Consider the following 15,019-nt stretch of genomic DNA (forward strand, 5'->3'; position numbering starts at 1 on the left):
TCTGCTTTGTTAGGGCTATCTGACAAATGACAATGATCAGGCAGTGGTGGAAATCTGCATTACTCGAATCACTACTGCTATTCGGAAGACACAATCCATTGAGAAGCATGGAAAGGCTCTCATAACCTTGTGGGAATCGTGCTTGGAGCACAATCTGAAACCAGTCAGCAAAGATGAAGATACTCCCCATGCTAAAATTGTTTCTGACATAATGAGTTGCATCTTTCAAGTAAGTTCTGAGCAACGGCACTTAATCCGGTGCTTAAAACATAAAATTTGATTTATCTTTTATAAACTTTGTCTTTACCCTGCAACAATGTGCAATTATTTCCAAATGGCATGGAAATGTTTTAGTAAATGTATTTGATTAAAGTTGTAAATACAGTGATATTAGATTTTTTTTTCTGATAACTGTATGAGTGTCAGATGCCTCTGACTTAAAATTATGTCACAGGAGGTAGAACCAGCTTATTTCTCCTGTTCTGGGACCTGGAATCTGGGTGTGGGGGTTGGAGGGAGTGTGGGCTCAGAATTCTCTTGTGGTAATGCAGAACAGTGGGGCTACTAGGATTTGACGACAATGGGGACAAGCCACTCCAGTAACAATGGGAGGGAGAGAATCCAGAGTGTCTCTTGCCGCTGAAGATCCTCCATACCTCCTTTCCCATTATCAGTCTATTCATGTATTTGTTTCTGCCTTAAAGCATTTGGGTAAGTTAATGAACAGGAAAATTACCGACTCTCCTAGCCTACCACAAGAGCGCAACACCTAATAAACAGGAACTGAAGTAGGACCCTTCGTGCCTGCCCTGCCATTCAAAAGGATCATGGTCAATCTTCTACCGCAACTCCACCTTCTTTTTTTGTTTTTTTTTTAATTTAGAGTACCCAATTATTTTTTTCCAATTAAGGGGCAATTTAGCGTGGCCAATCCACCTAACCTGCACATCTTTGGGTTGTGGGGGCGAAACCCACGTAGACACGGGGAGAATGTGCAAACTCCACACAGACAGTGACCCAGGGCCGGGATTCGAACCCGGGTCCTCAGCGCCGTAGGCAGCAATGCTAACCACTGTGCCACCGTGCTGCCCTCAATTCCACCTTGCACTATTACCATGTCCCTTAATTCCCTTAGTAGCCAAAAACCTAGTATCCTCTGTGTTGAATATGCTGAATGGCTGAGGACCCATGGCTCTCTGGGTAGAGAATTGCAAAGATTCATAACAATGTGAGTGGAGAAGGGTTTCCTTATCTCAGCCCCAGATGTCTGGCCCCTTATGCTGAGAGGGTGTCTCCATGTTCTGGATTCCCCAGCCAGGGAAAAATGTTCTCTCAGTGTCAACCCTGTCAAGTTGAGGGATTTTGAATATTTCAATTAAGTCACCTCTAATTCTTCTTAACCCCAGGCAACATAGGCCTAGGCTACTCAATCTCTCCTCCTCAGACAGTCCCCCCCCATCCCATGGACCAGGTTAGTGATTTTTTGGTTGCATTCCAGGGTTAAAAATGTCCTTCCTTATATAAGGAGACCAAAACTACACACAGTGCTCAGATATGGAGGTGGTGGGGCACTTTAACTGTGTACAGGACCCACAGACAGATCAAACCCATAATCAGGGAACAGTAGCACAGTGGTTAGCACTGTTGCTTCAGAGCACCAGGGACCCAAGTTCAATTCCTGGCTTGGGTCACTGTCTGTGTAGAGTCTGCACATTCTCCCCGTGTCTGCGTGGGTTTCCTCTGGGTGCTGCGGTTTCCTCCCACAAGTCCCGAAAGACGTGTTGTTAGTTGGATTGGACATTCTGAATTCTTCCTCTGCGTACCCGAACAGGAGCCGGAGTGTGGCGACTAGGGGATTTTCACAGTCACTTCATTGCAGTGTTAATGTAAGCCTACTTGTGACACTAATAAAGATTATTATTATTATTATTAACATCAAATATGGCAAAGGAACTATGTACATGGAAGAGATGGGGGTAGTGAACCCATGAAGGTTCACATACCCAGGGAAGAGGGAGTTCTCCTTCTTCTCCCAGGTACATAAAGTATTTACCTGGATTAACTTCTTTGTAGTGGGGAACACGGGTAGTGAGAGCGGAATACTCTGCGATCGAAATTTCCGATCACGCTCCACACTATATGGATGTGAGGTTGGAGACAGGCCATGCCCAATATCCCCCATGGAGGTGGGACATGGCCCTCGTACCAATAACGACTTTTGCGAGACAATATCACGGGCAATAGACTGGTACATTGGCAATAACCGGAAAGGGGGGTATCACCCGCCATGTTCTGGGAGACACTGAAGTTCATGATCAGGGGTGAGATAATCACTTATAAAACAAATAGAGACAGGAAAGAGAAGGTGGCTAGGCAACAACTGTATCAAAGAGCTGAACAGGACAAACTCCACCTCCACATGCACAAGGCTGAGCCTAATGCAACTAAAGTTGGTGCACAGAGCGCCCCTGACCAGAACCCGAATGAACAGGTTCTTCCCGGAGGTGGAGGACAAATGTGAATGGTGCCAGGGAGGCCCGGCCAACCACATCCACACGTTTTGGGCTTGCCCAAGACTTATCGGGTTCTGGACAACCTTATTGTCCAAGATTGTGGGGGGGTGGAGCCAATCTCAAAAGTGGCGTCTTTGGGTCTCAGACCAGCCAGAACTCTTCATGGGGAGGAGGGCCTACGCCCTAGCCGTTGCCTCCTAAACACCCACCGGAGAATCTTGCTCAGCTGGCGATTGGCAGCACCACCCAAAGCTGCAGACCGGCTGTCGGAATTCCTCCAACTGGAGAAAACAAAATCCACCATCCATGAGTCGGAAGAAGGCTTCCACAATATGTGCTTAGCCAGCGGCCAATAGAGCTGGGGGGGGGAAGAAACTGGTGAGGCAGAAGTGAGGTGGCAGAGTCGTGGAGGAGGGGCCCGAAAGTAGGGCCAGAGGGTATCTGATCCCAGCACAGCTGTATATGCATGTGTCACGCTCTGTAACTCTGTACGGGGAGTATCATACCCCCTCCAGATGGAAATTTGTAAAAATACAACTTTGACGTGGCAATGATAACCATGTACCATAAAATAAGAAAATCAATAAAAACATTTATAACAAAAAATAATTTGAGTAATTAATGTCACATCAAACGTCAGCGAACATAGTGACATCATCGTATCATCTTTAGAGCAAAGATGCAATTGGTACAAATTGTTCACTTTTTTTCTTTAATATTACAAATGTAAGCTGAGAGTTTGTTCTCATTGTGTTTTGTGTGTGCATGTGAGCAAATATGATCAGAGAGAAATACGGAGCAATGTTGCTTAATCTAGCACTTCTAATTCTACATTGCTGTCATCAGGCTAGTCAGAGTCTTTGTGCATGAACTACATCTTGGTTTGGTTCAAATAAAGCCCATTTTCTGGCAGATTATGCATCTTATTCTTGCAAACCCCCCCCCAATGGATGTCTTAATTCATCGGGGCTGAAGGAAAGTAACATTTTTGAGTTTCTCATGGTTTGTTGGCATCTCCCAACCTTTACACCGACCTTGTTATTCAAAGTTTCCAAAATCTAAGTGTTAATTGATCTGAGTGTTTATCCCTAAAACAAAGTTATTATGCTAATCCCTTGTTGCCTAGCAGTAATGGGTGTATTTAAACATGGGAAATATAAGAAAGCTTTCAATTAGTTTCTGTTATCCCCTTAGTATACTTCCTTATTTTACTTTTTTGTCTTTCTGTATTTTCATTCTAGTCATGAGGACATTAAAGAGTTGGTAACCAGATCTCCGCACACTCTGGCTGCGTGAACATGGAGTTCTTTAGGAATATAAATAATGTTTCTACAGTACTAAATTCAGCTTGGCAGAACTCAATAATGAAATGGAATTGGATCCAAATTAGAATTAATGTAATTGCTAACATTTGCCTTTATTATAGCAGGAAGATAAAAATATATAATGTTCATGTGACGAATATGTTATGACTTCAAAAGAGTAATGTGTGGCTCAGAAGCCTTTCACCCAGAATAATGTGGGTGAGCTTGCAGCTGCATACTGTGATCGCCAAGTCATAGCTTGCTACCTCCCCATGATCCTTCGGCACTGTCTCTTCCTTCATGCCAGCTTTCATCCCCTCACCCCTCTGCTGGGCATGTCCTGTCCCTCCATAAGAGATGGTGTTGGTGGTGTCTGGGACATTGTCTGCAAGGTATGATTCTGTGAGTATGACTACGTCACGCTATTGCTAGACTAATCTATGGGCCAGCTCCCAGGTGTTAGTAAGATGTGACAGGGCGGGTTGTGCTGTTGTTGTTTCCAATTCCTCAGCTGATGTCAGGTGCTCGCTCTGGTTTTATTCCTTTTTGACTTTTCTGTAAATGTTTGATACAGCTAGGTGGCTAATTTGCCAATTTCAGAGGGCTTTTAAGTTTTAACCACATTGCTGTGAGTTTGGAGTCATGTAGGCCAGCATATTTCCTTCCCGAAGGTGTACACTGTGTTGTTCCTTGTCTCTGAATAAAGCTAGTAGTCTTAAAGTTGAAGTAGATGCTTTATTGTGAGTTTGTTCTCTTTCCAGTGCTTAACTTACTGTTACATCTGAGCTGCCTGTCTGTTCTGCTTCCAGCTGCCGTTCCTGTGAAGTGCCTCTAACTTCCTGTCTCTCTCTCTCTCTCTCTCTCTCTCTCTCTCTCCCTCTCTCTCTCTCTCTATTTATACCTCTCCCCTGCTCCCTCTGATGCTTGTTCAGTTGTATTGCATCTACATTGACCCCTTGTGCAGATATACAGATCACTACATCCCCCTTTTTTCTTTTACATATTTTCTGTACAGTGGTAAAAAGAAATTGTGCAAAATTGTTAGATTACTTATGATATGCTTATGATATGTATATCTGTACAAGTGGTGATGACATTGGTTATTATACAAAGTTAATTGATATTTATGAGTCCAATCTGAATAAAAACATTTATGAGACCAAACTTTATGAATTTGTTCGGTGAGTCTTTTTTTCTTTTGTTGACGTGGTGATGTTGATATTGCAACTCCTTTGTGAATGTCATCGGTGTTCTTGTGTATTAAGTGACAAGTCATCCTGAGGTATTTGAATGGTCGAACCACTGATGTTGACTGACGTGGAATTTTGGTTTCTGTGTTTGCGGTATCGATTTAGTGTGTCATCTGTCTTGAAAGCTGGTGTGCTTGCTTGTTCTGGAGCAGATGTGAATCCATCAGATTCTTTGTCATGCCATGGCATGTTTTTAGTCTTGTCATTGTTTTACAGTGTGCTGTGGCATTGTCCTTCATGTGCAGAGATGTACCATTTTGTACAGGTCATTGTTTCATTGTTGTTGTTTCTGTCTTTGTTGTTTTCGTTGTCATTCTTGTTGCTATTTTTATCGTTTCTGTCTTTGTTGTTTTCATTGTTGTTCTTGGTGTTTTTGTCGTTTCTGTCTTTGTTGTTTTCGTTGTCGTTCTTGTTATTTTTGTCATACTTGTTGTTTATGTTTTGTTGTTTTCGTCGTTCTTATTATGCTTGTTGTTTCTGTTTTTGCTGTTTTCGTCGTTCTTGTCGTGCTTGTTGTTGTCGTGCTTGTTGTCTTTGTTATGCTTCTTGTTGTTTTTGTTCTTGAAGTTTTTGTTGTTGTGCTTGTAGTTTTTGTTGCTATTGTTGTTCTTGTTTCTGCAGTGCTTCTTGCGATTTTTGTTGTTCTTGTTGCGCTTCATGTTGTTTTTGTTCCTGCTGTTGTTCCTGTTTCTGCTGTGCTTCTTGGGGGTTTTTGTTTTTCTTGTTGCGCTCAATGAGTGTCCTTTGTGGCATCTGCTACATTGAGCATTTCGTCTAGAGAATGGTGAGAATATCTGATGTTGCATTGATGTTGGTGACATCAGTCATTTGATTCCTCTTTGTGGATTTGATTCCTCTCCTTTGCTTCCTTGGTACTCCTCTTCTGGAGTCATTTGTGGTGGATTTGATTCCTCTTCTTTGCTTTCTTGGTGCTCCTTTCCTGGAGTCAAAATCTTCACAATTTCATTTTCATGTTGGTCTTGGTGCTCCTCTTCTGGAGCCAAAATCTTCACGATTTCTATTGACGTGGTCTCTCTGGACTCTTGGTGCTCCTCCTCTGGATTCAAAATCTTCACGATTTCGTTCTCTTGTGGGTGTTGGTGCTCCTCTTCTGGAGTCAAAATCTTCACTATTTCTATTGACGTGGTCTCTCTGGACTCATGTGTAGCCCTACTCTGTGCTTCTATGCAGACGAGCTGAGATCTGTCAGTCTTGCAGTGATCCTGCACCTCCTGTATGTCGAGTGTGATCACATTGTCACTGTTTTCGCATGCAGTGGGTAGACTTACATTGTCTTCTTCTTGATTTATGTGAGCTTGGTAGACTTTCATATTCTGCTTGTGGTTGCTCAGATTCGGAGGGTTGACCTTCATGGTCTTGTTCATGCATGGCGTTCGCTATGGAGTGTTTGCTTGCTTCCATTTATGAGTCTGTCAGCGCGTTGTCTGTGGAGGCTTGCGTCACTCTCTTTGTGGAGGCTTGCGTCGCTCTCTTTGTGGAGGCTTGCGTTGCTCTCTTTGTGGAGTCTTTCATCGCTCTCTCTGTGGAGTCTTTCTGTGCTCTCTGGGTGGCGTCGTCTTCGTCTTGGGAATTGCTGTCATTCAATGTATTGATGACCTGCCATGGCACCGTGGTATTAGACTCATCTACCATGAGAAGAGTAGTGTTGGGCTTTTCAACCTTGTTGCTGATGCTGTGATCAGCATGTCTGAATAACAGTATTGTGTGTATTGATCAATAGCCAAATCATCCCTTTTTGTTTCGGAGTTGTTATAGTTTTTTTTTTTTTTTTTTTTTATAAATTTAGAATATCCAATTCATTTTTTCCAATTAAGGGGCAATTTAGCGTGGCCAATCCACCTAACCTGCACATCTTTGGGTTGTGGGGGTGAAACCCACGCAGACACGGGGAGAATGTGCAAACTCCTCACAGACAGTGACCCAGGGCCGGGATTCGAACCCGGGTCCTCAGCGCCGTAGGCAGCAATGCTAACCACTGTGCCACCGTGCCGCCCTTCGGAGTTGTTATAGTTGTCGTCTTGTTCAATGAACAAATCACCGTCTTTGGTTTTGGATTTGTCATTGTGCTCTTCACTTTGGGTGGTTCAGACTGCTTGTTCCAGGGTGTTCTGAGAGTTATTTTCAACTGCTGGTATAAGTTCAGGCGTTGTTCTGTCTTTTGAGGTAAGAAAATTGGGTTTTATAGCTTTAAGTGTCTTGTTTTCAATTTTCGGGCATTTCCCTTTTTAAGTGGGCATGATCCGGTTCCTCTGACATCATGACGCATGTGATGTCATGCGTAGGAATCGCTTGCGCATGCGCAAATCGATCTTCCTTTACTGTGTGTTTTTTTGTCAACTGCACATGCGCTTGTGCATGCGCAGAACCATCTTCAAATGGTGCGATCTTTCCTTTCAACTGGGCATGCATGGCTGGCGCATGCGCAGAACGATGCGCGACAAAAACTTATTTTTCTAACTGCGCATGCAGTCTCTGAATAAAGCTCGTAGTCTTAAAGTTGAAGTAGGTGCTTTATTGTGAGTTTGTTCTTTCTCCAGCGCTTAACTTAATGAGCTGCCTGTCTGTTCTGCTTCCAGCTGGCGTTCCTGTGAAGTGCCTCTAACTTCCTGTCTCTCTCTATTTATACCTCTCCCATGCTCCCTCTGGTGCTTGCTCAGTTGTATTGCATTTACATTGACCCCTTGTGTGTGTGTGTGTGTGTATATATATATATATATATATATATATACAGATCACTACATACTCTAGTGAGCGAGATGGAATTTTACGACAATCCATGGCATTTGCTGCTCGTCACAGAGAAAAACTAGTGAGCCTAGCTCTCAATTTCAAAATTTTATTAATTAATTACATTTCTTAATTAATTGAGTTTAAATTCCACCAGCTGCAATGATGGGATTTGAACCTGTGTCCCCAAAACATTAGCCAAGGCTTCTGGAAAACTAGCCAGGAAATATTATTACTATGCCAACATCTCCTCTTATGGTCTCTCTTAATCATTTTTCTCGCAAATCATCCTTTCTCAGCTGTAACTGTATTTTTAACTGTTGCCATTTTTACCTACTGTAAATATGGCAATCAATGAGGTTGCCCTTCTTTCTTTGGATATCAATATTATATTGCTTAGAGTCGCCATAGTCGCCAGGTATCAGATGATACCACCACAAGGTTCAACCGGATATCGATCAAAGAGCCAAACACCAGTTAGTTAGTTCAGGATCAAGGGTACTTTTGTTTATACACACAATTAATCATGCAACATGGACACTACTAGCTAAACTATCAACTATGACAACCTGTACTTCAGGCACCCGGCTTAGGTCAGAGGAACAGTAGCCGTTGTTCGGATCTGTATCTATCAGGTCTGTAGAAGTACCTGTGACTCAGCTGGACTCATCCGTCTGGTAGCGGGCGTTGAACTTGAACTGGCTTCTGGTGGTGCTGCAATTGGAAGTAGACATTGCCGGGGCACCAGGTCCAAGAGACGGCGAACACATGGTGGTCTCTCTTTTTATCCTTGGGGGTTCTTTTGGGTGGTCCTTCAGTTTGGACCCCACTAATTGGGTAGTTCTTGATCACTGTGTTCGATTTGAACCAATAGAGGGGCGGGTGCCTTGATAGCTTGGCATGTCCTAAGCGGTCATTGACCCTGTTGTTTACACTTCCCGAGTCCAGGGAGTGGCGCCAAAATGTCTGAGGTTGTATCGGTCGCTCAAGTATCAGTCCTTTGTCTGGCGGAGATGAGCCATCAAAATGCTAATCAGTTGGGGATTTCAATACCTGCTGGATTCCTCGCTCACAAATATACATTCAGGCTCTGAGCCTCCCTGAACCTTGCATTGTCCTTTTTTTCCCCTTGTGCTTTGCGACCTTCCCTATTCCTTATTGTAAGTGGCCATCCCAGAGGGCTGCATAACCAATGTTGTGACCTTGCATCTTTTTTTGTCTCCTCTCTGTCTCATCTGAATACCCTGTGACCGGGAATGCTGAGCTTCTGCATTTCTTTAAACCACATTTCAGTAATACCACTGATATATTTCCGTGTCTGTCTGTGTCCCTGCTCATCTGCTTTATTCATTAGACCCATTGAGTTGATATATATATCATTAAACACTGACAAACTCATTTGTTCTCTATTTTCTAGCCTTGGTTTTCTCTAACTTCCGCTCTTGCTTACTAATTTTCTCCCTGCTGTCTCCAGATTTGCTTTTCTCCCGTCTGAATTTGTACCACACCCCCCCCCCCCCCCCGTTCTGCAAAACTAATTTATACTCTCCCGTAGTAAAACTAGAAATTCTCCCAACAATGATAATGCCATATGCCAGGCTGGGTCCAGTCTGCAACACTTGAGGTTTGGATTTTAGTTGGTCAGTTTGTTGTGCTTAATCTGCCTGTATTGAGAGCATTTGCCTTAGTGGGAAGGTTCAAACTTGTTAATTTTTCTTTTACCAATAGGCAGAGTTCTCTGTTTGGTAGACTCTGCTCTCCCACCGGAACTGAATTGCACCTGATAAACGCTTGATTCCCAATCCTCAGCCATGCAAATGTTTGCATGGCGTGGGATTCCCCAGGGGATCCCGTTATCAGGCCGCCATTTTGAGCGGGTGGCGTGGATAATGATGTCCCGGGGCTGTCTCCCTTGCAGCCCAATTCAGCCCCCCTCCCCCCGAAGCGATTTCCTGGGTACCCTACAGACGCACAGAAGAGAGATTCCTGTCAGGAAGCCACACAGAAGCTAGAGGCATACCAGACAAGTCAATAAAAGAAGTTACTACTTTAACACTAACCTGAATGATACACCTGCTGACTTAGACATAGGAAGCAGCACCTGTCAATTCCTGGAAAGAGAAAACCAGTCAGCTGTGTTTAAATCCCCTCAGACCTTTGATCTGCAAGCCATTCATTCATTTCTCTTTGATATAGATTTTACGAGGCTGTGATTGATGGCTTCCACACACACCCAGCTGGAGCATTGTTCCATTCATCTTCCTTCATGATTGAATAACTTTTGAATTGGTCAGCTGAAACTAAAACAATGTTTATAAACATCAAGCTTTAATTGACAGCTCCTGATCACTTTCAACATAACTGCTGTTAGTATCTTCTGGCGGGTCTCTGTGGGGGGGTCTCTTTATTTAGGGGTCTCTGGGGGGGGGGGGGTGTTCTCTGAGGGGAAATGTTATACGTAGGGGGCAGTGGGTTTCGGTGGGAGTTGGGTGGGCAGATCCTGCATCATGGGGAGGGCAGGGTAGGACTCCAATGGACTTGGGGGGACAACCCCTTTAAAGAGTTACCCCCTTGGCCTACCGCGAGGTCTACAGCATCAAATGCACACTTGTCAAGACCAGCGAGAATTTTCGCCCATGTGATTCCTGGCCCAGAAGACCCAACCCCGGCAATTGGATGCAATTGGGGCATGCTCCCGCCGGTGAGGGCTGCGAATCTTGATCCCGACACCAGCAGGGGGGCGTTGGGGTGGGCCGGGGGGGGGGGGGGGTGTAGCATCGGACCTGTCACCCCAACGCTGGATTCTCCGTCGCATCAAGAACTCCGCTACCAGTGGCGCAAGGCAGATAATCCAGCCCAATGTTTTTAGTAGTTAAAGTTGCTTGATTTCTTTGTAGTGAATCAATAGATGAGAGGGATGCTGAGTTAATGTGAAAATGTATCAATAGATGAGAGGGAAGCTGAGTTGATGTGAAAATGTATCAATAGATGAGAGGGAAGCTGAGTTGGTGTGTAAATGTATCAATAGATGAGAGGGAAGCTGAGTTGGTGTGAAAATGTATCATGAGTATCATGAGCATTCTGAACAGAAAATGCTATTATTCAATTAGCACCTTCCATGGGGATAGTCTTTTCCAGGCAGCCTGCTGCCTGTAATATGTATAGGAATCTGTGGAAAGTGATGGACCCTCACACCCTTATACAGCTGGTGACATTTTATAATTCTATTCTTATTACATTTTTTCCTGATGCATTCTTTAAATTGTCATAGAAATCAAGGTTTTGTCTATTTCATTCATTCTTACTATTATGCATTCATATGAAGCCAACATTTGTATGTTATTCTAAAATTTCCCCCTTGAGGGCGCTATCGTCTTATCTATCTCCAGTTCATTCCTAAAATGTTGCCAGTGGAACCATTTGTATGGCCAGTTTCTGCCTCGTTTCTCAGCTTTATTGTGGTGCTGTCCCTTTGTTGTAGCACTGACAACGTGCAGAAATTAGTCATTTTTGGCATGTCAATTATGTTGGCTGCAGCAGGGCAAGTACATACAGTGTGTCGGCGAATGCAGCGTGCACCAAATGCACAACGCACATGCGCAATTGCTCCTGGTGCCTGGCTGATCAATACCAGGAGGTGTGAAAGTAAAATGCAGACCCTGGAGAACCTTATTGGAACATCTGCAAGTCAATAGAAGTACTTCTACTAAGTTGCAGTTGGCTAATGATCAGAGGCTGGAGGGGAGGTGTCTTTTCTTGGGAGGAGTACACAGCCATGATTTTAAAGAGGTGAGCACATATGGATACATAGTGATTGATGCGCTATCAATTGCACACAAAGACTCGAATCGGTACAAGAGAGGCATTATTACCGTGAGATGTTTATCCTTCGACTGCAGCTGGTAGAATAGCAGCTCAGGAGAACTCGTGCATATTTATACGGCTCCCTGTGGGCGGAGCTAGCCGGCAGGGGCTACCGACAAACCTGTGATACAGGTACTGCAGTACATCTCCTAATACAGGCACACACATATTTACACAGTGGTGGATCACCACATTCACCCACTGTTAAAAATGAGTCCGGCGGGGGTGACATGGAACTATATACATAATCCGTGATTTATTTACAGAGGGAAGGGAAAAAAATTAAGTGTCCATCTTGCAACCCGGTGCCCGTCAGAGGTTGAGTCTGACCGGCGGTCTGACGGTGGGTTGAGAGCGACGCAGCAGTGGTGGCGACGTCTGTACAGGCGGTTTCGGCATCGACGGCATCGGTGCTGGTGGTGTTGGTGCTGGCCAGTGGCTGGACGACCCCGGGAGCATGCCAAAATCTTCCATGTCCTCTAGTGTGGGCAGGGGAACGAGTGATGGGAGGGGAGGGTGGCGCGTGGGTGGGGAGGTGTGTGGGAGTGGGATCGGCACCCGAGGGGGCCAGGTACCTGAGCGAGACTGTATCCTAGCAGCCATCGGGGAACTCCACGTAGGCATACTGGGGGTTTGCGTGGAGCAGGCGTACCCTGTCCACCAGAGGGTCCGCCTTGTGGAGTCTGACGTGCCTACGCAGTAGGACCGGCCCTGGAGCTGCGAGCCAAGTCGGGAGCGACACCCGGGATGTAGACTTCCTAGAGAAGGTAAAAACACGTTCATGGGGTGTGTTGTTAGTCGCGGTGCACAGCAGTCACCTAATGGAGTGGAGTGCATCAGGGAGGACCTGCTGCCAACGAGCGGCTGGGAGGTTCCTGCACCGTATGGCCAGCTGGACGGCCCTCCAAACCGTCCCGTTCTCCCTCTCTAACTGCCCGTTTCCCCGAGGGTTGTAGCTGGTCGTCCTGCTGGAGGCGATACCCCTGCTGAGTAGGAACTGACGCAGCTCATCGCTCATGAACGAGGATCCCCTCTCACTGTGGATGTAGTCGGGGAAACCGAACAGAGCGAATATGGAATCGAGGGCCTTGATGACGGTGGCAGACGTCATATCTGGGCATGGGATGGCGAAGGGGAACCTAGAGAATTCATCGACCACACTAAGGATATAGGTGTTGCGGTCGGTGGAGGGGAGGGGCCCTTTGAAATCCACGCTGATGTGTTCAAAGGGGCGGGACGCTTTCACCAGGCGCGCGCGGTCTGGCCGGTAGAAGTGCGGCTTGCACTCCGCACAGACCTGGCAGTTTCTGGTGACTGTCCGTACTTCCTCGATGGAGTAGGGCAGATTGCGAGCTTTGACTAGGTGGTACAACCGAGTGAGCCCCGGATGGCAAAGGCTATCGTGCAGGGCACGGAGCTGGCTCACTTGTGCGCTGGCACATGTACCTCGGGAGAGGGCGTCTGGGGGCTCGTTGAGCTTGCCGGGGCGATACAAGATCTCATAATTATAGATTATGCTCGATTCTCCACCGCGAGATTTTATCGTTTTTGATCTTGCCCCGCTGCGTGTTGTTGAACATGAAGGCTACCGACCGTTGGTAAGTGAGGAGAATGAACCTCCTGCCGGCCAGGTAATGCCTCCAGTGCCGCACCGCTTCAACGATTGCCTGGGCCTCCTTTTCAACAGACGAATGTCGAATTTCGGAGGCATGGAAGGGGCGGGAAACAAATGTCACGGGTCTGTCTGCCTGGTTTAGAGTGGCGGCAAGGGCGACATCTGAAGTGTCGCTCTCTACTTGGAAGGGCAGTGTCTCGTCTACTGCGTGCATCCAGGCCTTGGCTATGTCTGAGCGAATACAGGCGAAGGCCTGTTGTGCCTCGGCCGTGAGGGGAACGTGCGTGGACTGGATCAGTGGGTGGGCCTTGTCCGCGTATTGTGGGACCCACTGGGCGTAGTAAGAAAAGATCCCCAGGCATCGTTTGAGAGCCTTGGGGCAGTGGGGGAGGGGAAGCTCCATGAGGTCAGGATCGGGCCCCAGGAGTCCGTTTTGGACTACGTAGCCGAGGATGGCTAAGCGGTCTGTGCTGAATACGCACTTCTCCTTGTTATAAGTGAGGTTGAGGAGAGATGCGGTGTGAAGAAATTTGGCAAGGTTGGCATCATGGTCCTGCTGGTCATGGCCGCAGATGGTGACATTGTCTAAGTACGGAAACATGGCCCACAGTCCGTACCGGTCAACCATTCGGTCCATTTCTCTTTGAAATACCGAGACCCTGTTAGTGACGCCGAAGGGAACCCTAAGAAATTGATAGAGGCGACCGTCCACCTCGAAGGCAGTGTAGGGATTTACGGATGGGGAGCTGGTGGTAGGCAGATTTCAGGTCAATCGTTGAGAAGACCCGGTACTGTGCAATCTGATTGACCATGTATCAGATATGCGAGGGAGGGGGTACGCGTCGAACTGCATGTAACGATTGGTGGTCTGGCAATAGTCCACGACCATCCTGTGTTTCTCCCCAGTTTTAACCACCACCACTTGGGCTCTCCAGGGACTGTTGCTGGCCTCGACAATACCCTCCCGAAGCAGCCGCTGGACCTCGGACCTGATGAAGGTCTTGTCCTGGGTGCTGTACCATCTGCTCCTGGTGGCGACGGGCTTGCAATCTGCAGTCAGATTGGCAAAGAGGGAGGGAGGGTCAACCTTGAGGGTCGTGAGGCCGCAAACAGTGAATGGGGGTAGGGGTCCGCCGAATTTGAGGGTGAGGCTCTGGAGGTTACATTGGAAATCCAGGCCCAGTAAAAGTGTCGCACAGAGGTTGGGGAGCACGTACAGGTGGAAACTGCTGAATTCAATGCCTTGTGCGGTGAGGGTGACCAGGCAGTAACCCCGGATCAGGACAGAGTGGGATCCAGAGGTCAGGGAGATCCGCTGGTTGGTGGGATGGACCCCGAGGGAGCAGCCCCTTACCGTGTCTGGATGGATGAAGCTATCGGTGCTCCCGGAGTCAAGTAGGCAGTAGGTTGCGTGGCCGTTGATGAGCACCGTCGTTGAAGCAGTAGCCAGGTTGTGAGGACGGGATTGGCCGAGCGTCATGGAGGCGAGTAGCGGGGGATCGTCCGAAGAGTCCGACGAGGAGCGGCAGCGACCCGGGTCCCGTGGTCCAGTCCCGAGGGAAGGACAAAATGGCGGCATCCGAAGTACCTGTGGGGGAGAAGATGGCGGCGCCCATGCAGCGCACATTGCGGGGGTGGGGCAAGATGGCGGCGGCCATGGAGCGCGTGTTGTGGGGGCGGGGCAAAATGGCGGCGCCCACTGGCCGCACGTGGACCTGGGGGAGA

General features: G+C 47.0%; 1 protein-coding gene across 4 annotated transcripts in view; it reads left to right on the top strand.

The window, feature by feature from the left end:
* The window catches only part of veph1 (ventricular zone expressed PH domain-containing 1), a 359,761-nt gene that overhangs the window by 41,397 nt on the left and 303,345 nt on the right, over positions 1 to 15,019 (top strand). For all 4 annotated transcript variants that reach the window (XM_038816020.1, XM_038816021.1, XM_038816022.1 and 1 more), the window contains exon 4: positions 14 to 229. In XM_038816020.1, coding sequence (XP_038671948.1) covers positions 14 to 229 — 216 coding nt within the window. The remainder of the gene's footprint in view (positions 1 to 13; positions 230 to 15,019) is intronic.

The sequence above is a fragment of the Scyliorhinus canicula genome, chromosome 13, assembly GCF_902713615.1.
Source record: "Scyliorhinus canicula chromosome 13, sScyCan1.1, whole genome shotgun sequence".
Taxonomy (NCBI): Eukaryota; Metazoa; Chordata; class Chondrichthyes; order Carcharhiniformes; family Scyliorhinidae; genus Scyliorhinus; species Scyliorhinus canicula.